The sequence below is a fragment of the Cyprinus carpio genome, chromosome B16 (genome assembly GCF_018340385.1).
Source record: "Cyprinus carpio isolate SPL01 chromosome B16, ASM1834038v1, whole genome shotgun sequence".
NCBI lineage: Eukaryota > Metazoa > Chordata > Actinopteri > Cypriniformes > Cyprinidae > Cyprinus > Cyprinus carpio.
In genome coordinates, this window is record NC_056612.1 from 13,140,124 (window position 1) to 13,154,246 (window position 14,123).

At 41.3% G+C, this 14,123-nt stretch overlaps 1 protein-coding gene and 1 long non-coding RNA gene across 2 annotated transcripts; one reads left to right on the plus strand and one right to left on the minus strand.

The window, feature by feature from the left end:
* Nucleotides 1-5,686: 5,686 nt before the first annotated feature.
* LOC122140076 lies at nt 5,687-6,383 on the plus strand. Its single transcript, XR_006156799.1, has 3 exons — nt 5,687-5,739; nt 5,872-5,901; nt 6,171-6,383. It is a non-coding gene; the product is annotated as an uncharacterized LOC122140076 (long non-coding RNA).
* Nucleotides 6,384-9,000: 2,617 nt separating this feature from the next.
* On the minus strand, nt 9,001-12,095 carry LOC109080738. Its single transcript, XM_042740273.1, has 2 exons — nt 11,660-12,095; nt 9,001-10,040 (listed from the first exon to the last, which is right to left on the minus strand). Exons 1-2 carry the CDS (start codon nt 12,093-12,095, stop codon nt 9,001-9,003), a joined length of 1,476 nt encoding a protein of 491 aa, XP_042596207.1.
* Between the last annotated feature and the right edge of the window lie 2,028 nt (nt 12,096-14,123).

Below are 14,123 nucleotides of genomic sequence, written 5' to 3' on the forward strand. Positions count from 1 at the left end.
ACAAAACCCGTGTGAATTTAAATTTGTATTGCTTTATTGTCGCTAAAGGGAAATTTGTCAATAAATTAGAATGTTGTGGAAAAGTTCATTTATTTCAGTAATTCAACTCAAATTGTGAAACTCGTGTATTAAATAAATTCAGTGCACACAGACTAAAGTAGTTTAAGTCTTTGGTTCTTTTAATTGTGATGATTTTGGCTCACATTTAACAAAAACGCACCAATTCACTATCTCAACAAATTAGAATATGGTGACGTGCCAATCAGCTAATCAACTCAAAACACCTGCAAAGGTTTCCTGAGCCTTCAAAATGGTCTCTCAGTTTGGTTCACTAGGCTACACAATCATGGGGAAGACTGCTGATCTGACAGTTGTCCAGAAGACAATCATTGACACGCTTCACAAGGACGGTAAGCCACAAACATTCATTGCCAAAGCAGCTGGCTGTTCACAGAGTGCTGTATCCAAGCATGTTAACAGAAAGTTGAGTGGAAGGAAAAAGTGTGGAAGAAAAAGATGCACAACCAACCGAGAGAACCACAGCCTTATGAGGATTGCCAAGCAAAATCAATTCAAGAATTTGTGAACTTCACAAGGAATGGACTGAGGCTGGGGTGAAGGCATTAAGAGCCACCACACACAGACGTCTCAAGGAATTTGGCTACAGTTGTCGTATTCCTCTTGTTAAGCCATTCCTGAACCACAGACAACGTCAGAGGCGTCTTACCTGGGCTAAGGAGAAGAAGAACTGGACTCTTGCCCAGTGGTCCAAAGTCCTCTTTTCTGCTGAGAGCAAGTTTTGTATTTCATTTGGAAACCAAGGTCCTTGAGTCTGGAGGAAGGGTGGAGAAGCTCATAGCCCAAGTTACTTGAAGTCCAGTGTTAAGTTTCCACAGTCTGTGATGATTTGGGGTGCAATGTCATCTGCTGGTGTTGGTCCATTGTGTTTTTTAAAAACCAAAGTCACTGCCCCCGTTTACCAAGATATTTTGGAGCACTTCATGCTTCCTTCTGCTGACCAGCTTTTTGAAGATGCTGATTTCATTTCCCAGCAGGATTTGGCACCTGCCCACACTGCCAAAAGGACCAAAAGTTGGTTAAATGACCATGGTGTTGGTGTGCTTGACTGGCCAGCAAACTCACCAGACCTGAACCCCAGAGAGAATCTATGGGGTATTGTCAAGAGGAAAATGAGAAACAAGAGACCAAAAAATGCAGATAAGCTGAAGGCCACTGTCAAAGAAACCTGGGCTTCCCTACCACCTCAGCAGTGCCACAAACTGATCACCTCTATGCCATGCCGAATTGAGGCAGTAATTAAAGCAAAAGGAGCCCCTACCATATATTGAGTGCATGTACAGTAAATGAACATACTTTCCAGAAGGCCAACAATTCACTAAAAATGTTTTTTTTTTCTGGTCTTATGAAGTATTCTAATTTGTTTGTATGCAATCAGCATTTTAAAACCATCATAATTGGTTTAATTGATTTTTTATTGTTTTCAATGATGATGTAAAAGAAAAAATATTTCAAGATGACAAAGATCCTCTTTGCATATGTAAATGAGTATATGAGGTTTATGTTATTTTCTCATCTGTTTTGGTTAACAGTTCCCCATTGCATGTCTTCTCTAGTCATTTCACTCACTCACTGACGCACATAGACCTTCACTTCTCCTGAATAAGGCATTGCTTGTTCAGCTTCTTTTTTTTAAATGTTAAAAACATTTCTTTCTGACAAAGAATGCATCTGTGAACTGGTTCTGCTTTAAGATAATATGTCTCCTCAGCTTTAACTCTAGCAATTTTGGGGATCTGTCCAGAGAGGGGTATATGTTTTAATTAACATTTTAATCTTTCATCCTGTGTAATGCAGACAGGTCTTCAATAAACAATTTCATCAGATTCTGGGATTGTAGCGTACAAATGCAACACATTAGCCAGGAGGCGTTTGTTCCTCTGAGCTTGATAGGTTAATCACTTAAGTGCATTTAAATGGTTGCTGGTGTGCATTTTAGCCTATACCTGTTGATGTTCATTAGTTAGATAAGGCACTGCTGCAGCCTTGGTGTTTAAAGCAGCCTCTAATGGCCTGCAGCAGTATATTCTGACACAGGCTAATGAAACCTGTTCTCCAAAGTTGAGTATTAACAAGCAACCAAGGGAGCGAGCTCACTGCATTTATAATACAACAGTAGGGGATGTAATACAGCAACTCCTCTGAAAAGAAAGGGCGGTAATTGGTCACTGAACTTAAGTTTGGCATGTGTGCTAAATCCCTGCTTTTCTCAAAACCTTTGACAAGGTCCCTGGAGGATCCCAATTAAAGGTGTAATACTGAATACATTGCTCAGCATAGCCTTATAAATAATGCTGGTCAGTGTAAGTGCTTGGCAAGCAGTTGGTGGTGCATCTGGACAGGGTCTTGTCTATTGATCGGTGTGTTCACATTTTGATTGAACACCATAGGGCAAATATTCATGCAAAGACAGTGAGTGGGAGTTTTTCATGAGATCTGTACATTTTCAAAAACAACATTAAATGTATGTTTAATGTAATGTGTGATAAGGGATGTAATGAGATGATGTTCATATAAGATTGAATTGTGGAAGCGAAGAGTTTCAGAACCATGGACAGCTCTCCTGCTGTTTTAAACTTTAATGATGAGTTATTCACTAGGTGAGATTAAATTTAGAAACCTTTAAAAATATTTAAAGCTAACTGAATAAACAATGGAGCATCTGCTTTTCATTACGATGTCAAAATGCAATATGTGACTATTGTGCACAGGTCTGCATTCTTTTTTAATCACCTGAAACGCAAAAATGAATTAAGCTGACAGTTTTTCAAGAGTAAGGATAAGATTCTTTCTTATTTCTGCTGATTTTACAATGGATGGAAAATTAAGGAGAGAGCAAGGCAATGCTTTTTGTACTAGAAGAATATTTGAGTGTCTTGAGTACAGGCAAATGTAGCTATAGTAAGCAGAGCTGCATCCATTCCTTCAGTTTATTAAGTCTCTGTAAAGAAATATACTTTGTGTTTGAATATGCTTAAAAATAATTACATAAAAAAATTTAAAATGTTATTGCTGGAATCTTAAAGCAATAGTTGCCAAAAAAAAAGTTGCTGCCAAAAAGTTGCTGAAATTTTACTCACCCGTGAGCTATTCAAGATCTAAGTGTTTTCTTCATGAGAACAGATTTGGAGAAATGTAGCATTACAGCACTTGCTCATCAATGGATCCTTTGCAGTGAATGGGTGCCGTCGGAATGAGAGTCTTGATATCTGAAAAAAAAAAAAAAAACATCACAATAATCCACAATTAACACCTTGTGAGGCAAAAAGTTGCATGTAAATAAACAAATCCACAATTACAACATTTGCTTCCTGCTAAACTACAAGTCATCTATTCATAATATTGCTTTCTCCAGTGAAAAAGTCATCTTGTCTAAAACAGGAGAGAAATAGTATGTTTATGAACATACAGCTTTTCACTTGACAAGACAAGATTGATGGACTGAAGTCATTTGGATTATAGTGATGTTTTATCAGCTGTTTGGACTCTCATTCTGACGGCACCCATTCACTGTAGAGGATACATTGGTGAGCAAGTGATGCAGTACTCCATTTCTCCAAATCTGTTCTGATGAAGAAACAAACTCATTTACATTTTCAATATTCATCATCAATATTTGTAAATACAAGCCTAAATTAAATCATATAAATCACTCTATCTTTTCAGAAGATTTGAATTGGACAGCTGGTTTCATTTGAGTTAATTATTTATGTCTTTATGAATTTTTTGAAGCTTGAAAATTTTTGTTGCGAGGATGTGGATGAACAAAAATAATGAGAAAATATTTCAAATGGATTCATGTTCCAAAGATGATTGGACGACTTTCAGTTTGGAATGACATAAGAATGAGTAAATGATGAAATATTTCACTACTTTTCTAAACATTCCTATATGTGTAAACTACTGGACTTTTCCATAGCATGTATCCAGAGTTAACTGCTGAAACCAGAGATGGTTTTACACTCACTGCAGTAGCCTAGATCTTTGTTTCTCTGATATCCTGCTCTGGTTTCAGCCTATCTATTGAATTCAAGCACTGAACATTCTTCACTCAGAGGCCCAGCCACAGCAGACTTTACATTCGGAGCTTTGATTGCTCTCTGGGGGCTATTGATTTCTTGCATTATTCATTAGGAATACATTTACTTTTGAATTTACATGATTAGCTTTGAATGTAACAGTTAAAACCTGCCGACGGGAACTGACACCAGCCTAATTTTTTTCAAAGACGACTTTTGCATTATATTTGGAATTTATAAGTAAGTTTAAGGGCTTAGCAGTAGGATTAAGTGCGCTCTGTCAGCAAGGTGGGTCTAATGAGCATCTCGCATCACCAAATCCCTTAAACACAACAAAGGCCAAAGCTGAGCTTCCATAGTGATGGTGTTCGGACTTGGATAAGGTGTCACTCTGTGGTTTCATGTGGCTGTTTGTAGATTCAATACTATGAACAGTGTAGGGATCCAAGCCTATGGTAGCAGACGCGATTTGCATGGTGGTGTCCACCTGCCCAGCACTCGCACTCCTTTGATCCACCAGAACCGGGCTCAAATCCTTCAGCTTCAACTACAGCACTGGAAAGCATGAAAGAAGAAAACTGCCCTTCTCCACTCCGACTCCCTCCGATCTTGAGGCAACCGTTAAGCATCACTGGACTCTATATTCCAAGGTGAGAATATTATAGTACACTGCATTTAAAATGTAGTCCTATATTCCTTTCCTTTTGTTGTCATGTTTAAGTGCATGAAGCATAAAGAAATTATGTGATGTGACCTAAACTCTTATTGATTTTCAATTTTACACAGGACAACAGGGTCTACCCAAAGAGCAATCATGAAGAGCTAAGCCAGCAGGCTTATGGAAAGATGACTTTAAGTTCCCAGAACGAATATATCCCTGCAGTTATTAAGGGACATCGACACTTTGGCTTTGGAGGATCAGTATTACCTGAGTAAGCATTGAAAAATTTTAAAACATATCTGACATGTATTAAATAACACATACACACACACATATGTGTGTATATATATATGTATGTATATATACACACACACACACACACACACACACACACACACACATATTTTAATTTATATATATATATACTCATTATTTGTTAATTTAATTAAACCCTCCACCTTCCCCAGCTCCACCTGTATAGATCTGCTATGGGGTAATGTCATGTTTGTTATATATGGGGAGTTATTTCATATATGTTATATTTGCAGAAGCAGTATTTCTTACAGAACCAGCGTAGCAGATCTATTCTGCCCAGACCAAATACATTAACATTGCCATGTACATTACCATGCCAATCCCTTTGAGAGTTGTCATGACAGAAATATATATGTATATAATTACATCATAATTATATTCTTTTTAAAAATGACAATTATAAATATTTAAAATGTTAATTAATTTTAATACATTTCATGTTTTATTTATCTTTATTCATATATTTGTACTGTAAGTTAGTTTTTACATTATTAACATTTAATTTGTTTTATTAAACAATCAGCTGTGAAAAAAGCTGATCATGTCAGCTAAATGCCTTAAAAAAATGTAAGATTTTAATGTTCCTACCTTCAGGTCTGTAATCGTTCAGCAATATTATGACCTCACCCAAACCAAGAGGAGTAATATCCGACTGAATGACCAACTGTAAGTTAAACATTTTACAAGGTTGATTTCACACTCGAATTAAACATTTGGTTAATGTTTCTTTTTTTTCTTTCTTTAGCTACTATTTTGTTATTATCATTATTATTAGTATTATTATTATTTTGTTTCAAGGGTCCCCAAACCAACAGACATTGACATGAGGTAAAATTTAAAATATGTCCCTCTTTTGTTGGCTAAACCCTTGCATGCTACATGTATTATTTTTTTTGTGTGTGTGTGTGTGTGTGGATATTTAGTGTGGATACGTACAGTACATTTCTTCTCTTCTCATCCTCTGCCTTTCATACTGTTGGATAACTGATTTTTCAGTCAGGCAGGGTTGGGTCAAGGACAGAGAAAAATATATTTTTTTTTACTGTAAAAATCCTGAGACTTACAATCTGTAACTGTATCTGTGTGTGTTCTTACAGTAAGAAGATGATTAAAGTCGATATTCCAAGAGAGCATCCCTACAGCTCCCATATCTCCCGGTATCCCGCAATATTTCCATCATACCGATCCCCAGTACAGCCCTCCAGTGCTTCTGCTCCTGTTCTCGTGTGGCGGCATCATCAAAGAACAAAAATATAAACAAAATAAATGCTGAATAACAAAATTAAATAAAAATGCTTTTTGTGCATTTTGGTATCCAGACAACTCCATTCACAAACAAAACAAATACATCTCTTTGAAAGACTGAGCAAAGAACTGCCAGTGGTGCCCCCTCTAAAATATAGGTGCGCCTTTGTCCCCTAAATATAAACGTCAGTATATTTATGAATAAAAACATTTATCTGTAGCTCTGTTGGTGCAGATAGCTCACAGATTTCTGAGTCTTTCCTTTCATTTTCTATTTAAAAGGTGCCTGAATGACCTTAGCTTCACTGAGAATGGCTTTCTTTTTATTTCTGCTTCTGAACATCTTTCAAACAAGTGAAAAGCATGTCTCTCAGCAGCAATGTGTCCTTGAGCATTTGCAAACACACATTCTTTCATTCTCCTAGCATCTGTGCCACCTCTGCATACAGAATGCTGAAGAATGACTGCAATCTGTTTTTTAGCCATTGTTGAAGGTTTATAAAGGGAGTGTGAAATGTTTTTAGAAAATTTCAGAGAGTGACCTCCTCTGGGCAAATCTATCAGGCATTTCTTTCTTGTCACTTTATAACCATTGAAAGATGTCTTATTTATACTCTTGGTGAACCATGTACGTAGTTTTCTTCTTCATACACTATAAAAAGTTTACTGTTGTATTCATCTATCTGCTTAATGTTTATCTACCCTGTTGAAAAAAATAGCATATGTTAGTAAAGTATGTTTTGAAGCATGACTGCTGGTTTGAGCTGGTTTAAGCTGGTCCTTAGCTGGTCATGAGCTGGTTTAAGCTGGTCCTTAGCAGGTCATGAGCTGGTTTAAGCTGGTCCTAAGCTGGTTCTTAGCTGGTCACGTGCTGGTCCTAAGCTGGTCCTAAGCAACTAGCTCCTGCTCAGGACCAGCACATGACCAGCTTAAACCAGCTCATGACAGAATCAGAATCAGAAAGAGATTTATTGCCAAGTATGCTTGCGCATACAAGGAATTTGTATAATAATTATGTGTTATAAAATTAATGCATATATAATAATTATAACACATGGATGTACAGCTACATTCATTGGCGGCTAACATCCTGGGCTGCATTTCCCGAACTATACCTAGGAGGTTACTTAAAGGGGTCATATGATGTTGCTTAAAAGAACATTATGTTGTGTATTTGGTGTAATGCAATGTGTTTATGCGGTTCAAGGTTAAAAAAACACATTATTTTCGATATAATGTAAGTTATTGTTGCTCCTCTATGCCCTGGCTTTCTGAAATGCGGCGATTTTTACAAAGCTCATTGTGCTGAAAAGCGAGGTGTGCTCTGATTGGCCAGCTGTCCAGTGCATTGTGATTGGCCAAATACCTCAAGCGTGTGACAGAAAAGTTACGCCCCTTACTATACTGTGACCATGTGTCCCGGCTCGACGAGACAAAAGCAATAAAACCCATTACAAACGAGGCATTTGTTGCATCCAGTGGGGACATAATTACTGATTATAATGACTTATGCTATCTTTTTACGCGTTGTGTTGTGTATTGCACTCCATGAACATAAAACCATGTCTGCATTTGTGATCAGAGGAACAACAAATAACAAGAGCTACTCTACACTGCTCAAAACTCACATTTGAATCATAAGTGGCAAATTCTTTAAATATGTAAACGTATTTACAGGCTGTGAGTCAGAAGCACCAGACTGTCCTTGCAAAGTTGAAACTGCCCCACTTTATAGTAACAGCCTTTGTGCCACAGACGCATTGTAGGCTACTGGTTCAGGAAACAGTCCTCATCCTCCATAAAATGCGTTGAAAACATCTGTATATTTGGGCTGAACTGTTCTGGAACAGTGTTGTAAATACAACTTAACCACTGATTTCTAGTTGTGTCCTCTTTTGGAAGGCCAAACTAAGTAGTTTCACTTTCACAACGAAACACACAGCATCTCCACAACAGTGAGAATAAAAGTTACACCTTCTTTCTTTGCATGAACATTTGGGCAGCGTTATGCAAATTTTCCCACATTGTGACATAGAAATGTGGGGGCTTGTTAGCGTAAGCCATATAAGGAGGGCATGGTTGACTCAACTTTTATAAAGAATATCTCTTTGGATTTGAGACTTTAGTCTTTGCAACTTTACAGATCTTCTTTATGCACCAAGAGCTTGTAACACTCCAAAGAGAAAGGAAAAATTTAAATCGCATCAAATGACCCCTTTAATACAGACTAAGGCTCCTGTGGGAGCGAACACTACTGCGGCATCTGAAAAGAGAATGTAGCTTCTACAGAAGCGGGCACTGCTGTGGCATCTGAAAAGAAATCTCCTGTGGGAGTGGGTACTGCTACGGCATCTGAAAAGTGAAAGGGGCTTCTGTGGAAGCGAGCACTGCTGCGGCAGTATAAAATACTGACAAGGCTCCTGCGGGAGCAGTCACTGCTGCATCAGTGGGGAAATACAGACAACGTGTGAAATACATATAATGGCTATAATAGCGGACACTGCTGTGAAAGTGAGAGAGATAGGTAAGGCTCCTGCGGCAGCAGACACTGCTGTGTCAGTGAGGGAAACACAGAAAAGGCTCCTGCGGGAGCGGTCACTGCCACGGGAGTGGGGAAATACATATAATGGTTCCTGCAGGAGCAGACACTGCTGCTGGGATGGCTGGAGTGGGGATGGGCTGTTATAGGTTGATTAGGTGATTAAAGGGGTTAGCTATGGTGGGTCTGAAGTTTGAGTGTATGCTCTTGAAAGCTTCTGATGACCAGCGACTGAGTGCTTGTATCTGCTGCTGGGCGAGGCCTTTTTGGGCTGCTGTGGTTGCCATGCCAATTAGGAATGAATGGCTGGAAAAGTTATCAGTTGGGGTACCGGATAGGAGCAGAACGGACTTAAGGTGCTTTTGAAACCAGAAATGAGTGACAGGGCGGTTGGAGTCATCTGTAAAAAGGGGGCCGGATGAGAGTTTGGACTGTGATTTTCTGAGCTGGATGAAGGCTAGGAGGGCTTGGTATGGTAGTATGGGTGATTGGAGGTTGAAAATGAAATGGCCTTTCTTAGACTGGTCAGTTTTACTTTGCTTAATGAAGTAAGAGATGGTTTCGTCGTCCAGCACCGCTTGATCGGAGATAGTGGGGTGGATGTTTGAGTTGAAGCTAGATGTGATAGCGAGCTCAGAGCATCTAAGAAAACCGGCGAAAGCCAGGTTGAACATGGCGTCAAGCGTGCTGGTGGTGTGAATGGAATGGTAACCTCTGTAGAGGGTGGAAATACATTTAGTCAATATTTTTAAGGTTATGGATTGCCTGGTGTCTGGGCCGGTGGGATGGTTTCTTTGGATACCTTTGATAAGTAGGGAGGTCTGTGAATTGGCTATCTGGGGTGAGGGTGAACCGTAGAGTTTGTGGAAAAATTGGATTCCGCTTAGATAAACTTTAATGGAGCTGATTTGTAGGTTTTTGTTGATGTTGGGCTGAGAGATAAATGAGGTGATGGTGAGCAAGGAAAAGCCGGGGAACAGCAGGTTGTAAGCAGAGTGAAATGTTTTACATTTCCATGCTGTTAGGTAAGATTGGAGGGTCCTGGGGGAGACGGCTTGAAGAATAGAGTTGAGGGAATCTTCGAGGAGAGGTCTCAGTGGATGGTTTGTGGGAATATCAGTTCTGAATAGGGAGGTACTGGGGTCGGGAGCGAATCCACCTCTGGTGCCAACATTAAGAATTTCTGGAAGGCAAAGCAATAGCGTGAGTCAGCTATTTGGTTTTTGGACCCAGGAATGTGTTTTGCGGTTACAATGAATTGGTCGCAAGCCGAGATCCTAATTAAGTGTCTTAAAAAAGGCATTAGGGCGGGTGAATGGGAACGGCCTCTATTGATGCACTGCATGGTAGTCTCGTTGTCACAGTGGATAATGATGCTGGTGGCGGACCACTCCTTACCCCACAAAAGGGCTACAACGACTACAGGACATAGCTCGAATAGCACTGAGGACATCAGCGACTGTGGTAATTCTAACAGCTGGGGGCACCACGTAAATGCGAACCAACAGCCTTGGTAAGCATGCAAGTCAGTTAGTGATATTTGATCCTCTAGTGTGTGGGCGCTCTAAACTTTAGGGATGCTTCTGCAGCTGAAAGTGAGGCAGATGGAAAAGTAAAATTTATTATGCCAGCAGATGCCGAATAAATGCCAAAAATCTGGGTGAATGGGCATCACTTTAAAGGCAGAGGTGATGTCGACTTTGGCCAGCCAAGTGCCGGGACTCCTGTCTTTGATTAGGGTAATGGCTTGGTCAATGTCATGGTAGTGGAGAGAAAATTCTTCGAGCAGAATGAGGCTATTAACGCTTGGGAACAGGGAATTATGCGGGGATGAGAGATCGATAATGAGGCGTTCTTTTACCTGAGAATTTCCTGGTAGCTACACCGATGGGGCTTACACAGAAAACATTAAAGGGAGGGATGAAAAGGGGCCAATCGTGAAGTTTGCATCTGTTTCTTTTTTAATAAGGAGATTGACTGTTTCGGGTTCGGCAAGAGTGGACTGGAGATTGGGGCAGATGAGGCTTTCGGAGGGAAGATTTCCCATAGCGGGGTGAAACCCATGTGAGAGACCTGATAGTAGATAATATGTGAAATGGGAGTCAGAGTGATGAAGAAATTCTGAAGACAAACGAGAAACATTTACAGGAGTCGATAAGTATTTTTTTAGCATTATTATTTGCAGCTTTTTGCACTGGGCATATCAAGCGGGCATGAGCGCTGCCACAAAAATTGCAAACATGTATGAAACGGCAGCGCTGGCTTGAGCATCTGCCGATATTGAAGCTGGCGCAGAACTGGCTGTTGGAGGAAGCTTAGTGGCGGCAGTAGGTGGAAGTGGGGGGAAAAGTGCTGGTTGAGATGTCTAAGAGGCACAAGCAATGGATCGGCAGACCGCGCATGAGCTGTTACGACAAGCCTAAAAACTTTTCAAACACATTAAACTCTATTATGAATTTCAGAGTCCAAAGACCTCCAGTAAGGACATTGGTTCCATTGGGCCACTCAGATGGTGCATTAAGCTGCAAATAATTTGTTAGAAGTGTAAAAATGAGAGCCTCCCTATGATAACGCAAGTTTGGCAACTATTGCGAGATAGTCACAAAGCTTGCATCTCCTGTGAGGGAAAACAGTGCAAATGACTTCTGTGTATTGGGAGAAGGCGATTGTGAATTTGGGAAATGATAAGTTACAAGATAGGTTGTGAGCTTAGTTTTTTAGGGTGACAGAAAATTTGCCTATGGTGATCTGCAAACGGAGGTGAAATTGGTGACAAAAGGGAAAAAAGATCTACATTTGTACTTGACAAGATCTGAATCCTGATGTTGCTGGCCATGGGGGGTGGTTCCAAGATGAGAGCATTCGGAGGGATGGGTAGGGGAGTTGCAGAAGAAAGTGAGAAGGAAGAGCAAGCAAGAGGAGGTGGAAAGGTAGCCGCCAAAACCGCTTGCGGAGGCCTGCTCATGCTTGGGACGGCTCTGGGAGTGAAAGAAAGAGGGGGAATGAGATGAGGAATGGCAGGCATTGGGGCCTGCACCATTAGTGGAGGCATGCTCATGCTTGGGGTGGCTCCAGGAGAGGAAGAAAGAGGGGGAAAGAGAGGGGGAATGGTGGGCATCGGGGCCTGCCCCATAAGCGGAGGTATGCTCATGCTTGGGACGGCTCTGGGAGCGGAAGTAAGAGGGGGAAAGAAAGGGGGAATGGGGGGCGTCGGGGCCTTTGCCATTAGCGGAGGCATGCTCGCACTTGGGACGGCTCTAGGAGCAGAAGAAAGGGGGGAAAAGAGGGGGAATGGCAGGCATCAGGGCCTGCGCCATTAGCAGAGGCATGCTCACGCTTGGGGCACCTCCGGGAACGGAACAAAAAGAGGGAAAAAGAGGGAGAATAGCGGGCGTCAGGGCCTGGAGTGGGGTAAGAAAAGGGCTATTGATAGATATGCGCCGCTAGCAGAGTCATGCTCATGCTGACTCGGCGGCTTGTGGAGATGGAGGCCGGTACTTTGCCGGGATGAGTTTCAAGTTGATGCTTGGTGGATCGAGGAGGGGGTCTGGGGCTGGTTGCTGTAGCATCTGGGGTGTTGCCCAGGCTTGCCGAAGGTCTTCTGCTGCGGCCTGACGACTCGAGGCCCGTCCTTGAGGGAATAGTGGTTTGCTCAGAGCCGTGAGTAAGGAACATAGTGTCCCTGGCTCACTTTATCCATGGCCTTGGATGGAAGAGTGGAGTTTGAAGGTGCCCTTGGTTGGAAAGAAGTATAAAGGGCGAGGAGATCCGCCTTGGTCGACCGACGTGGTATGTAGATGCCAGAGCTGATGAGCACCTTACGTAATCCTGTCACAGTCCATTTCTCCGCGGCTGGGGTGGAGGAGAGGGCTGAAGCATAGGAGGACGCTGGAGAAGGTGGCTGATGCCTGGAAGGCGAAGGCGATGGCGTGCCTCGGCATCTGGAGGTATGAGCAATGGCAGCGCAGGAAGGATGGTGGCCTCATGTTGCAGCCGCGGGCTTGATTGTGGTGTCCTGCGGAGCGCTGGTGTCAAAGGAGTTATCGTCCGGGAATAATTCAATCTCTGACATGTTGCTGCGATTGGATGTGCCAATGCTGAAAGACTAGAGATAATGAAGGTAAGACTGCTTTGATTATTTATTATATGGGTTCTCTCTTGTGCTGGTTGGATAAATGGTGTAATTACTGATGATGGATTGGACTTGTTAATTATCTGCGTGTGCTCCTTCTGTAGTTTGTTAATAAAACATCACTTAAGAAATGTTTGGAGACAAGAAATGGAGCTAATTTTTTCAGAACAGCTTGCAGCATTAATTTCTTCCCGATGTCCATTTTCAAATAAACAACTCCTGTTTCACTTCTTGATTCGTGTCATTCCTGTTCAACTTCTTGTGTGTGTTTTCGTAACAAAATGTGGTTTGAGGATTGTGTAGAGTTGTTGGGTGACAGAGTTGTTGTCAGCTCGTGTAGTGTGTCACCCCCTGTTGTGGATCATTTACATAGTGTCGCGTAGTGTGAACACCACAATGACTCTGAGACAGTCAATCAAGTCATGTAGTCTGAACAGCAAAGTGATTTGCCGACGTTTAAAGTCCTGTTGTGTAAACTTAGCCTTAGACATCCATGTCAATCGGTACACGTACACCTTTAATAATTTTAAGGTCAAATCTAACATGCAGTTATTTGTTGCAGTATTAAAACACATAAATGCATATGAACAAGCTGGTGCCACAGTACATGAGTACATTTACATTTACATTTAATCATTTAGCACACGTTTTTATCCAAAGCATCTTACAAATGAAGAGAACAATAGAAGCAATCAGACGAACGAGAGAGCAACAGTATAGAATAGAATAGGTATAGCTAAGCGCTAGTATTAGTTGGTCAGGTGCTGGCAAAAAAGATGTGTTTTTAGACGTTTATTGAAAATGGCCAAAGACTCAGCTGTTTGAATTGAGATAATGAGGTCATTCAGATTTTGTGCTTCTTTGGGATGGCACCACAAGGCGTCTTCCACTTGCAGAACGCAAGCTTCTGGAGGGCGCATAAGTTTGATCTAGTGAGTTTAAGTATATTGGTGCAGCGCCAGTTTTTGTCTTGTACGCAAACGTAAGTCCCTTGAATTTGATGCGAGCAGCTACTGGTAGCCAGTGTAAACTGATGAAGAGAGGTGTAACATGAGCTTTTTTCAGCTTGTTGAAGACCAATCTCGCTGCTGCATTCTGGATCAGTTGTAGAGGCTTGATAGTACATGCAGCAAG

Excerpts from the sequence above, each read along its gene's own strand:
- LOC109080738 (XM_042740273.1), bottom strand. The coding sequence starts at position 12,095 with ATGCCTCCGCTAATGGCAAAGGCCCCGACGCCCCCCATTCCCCCTTTC. Across the intron at positions 10,041-11,659 it reads CAGGATTCAGATCTTGTCAA|AAATTCTTAATGTTGGCACC; the intron begins GTACAAATGTAG and ends TTTGCCTTCCAG.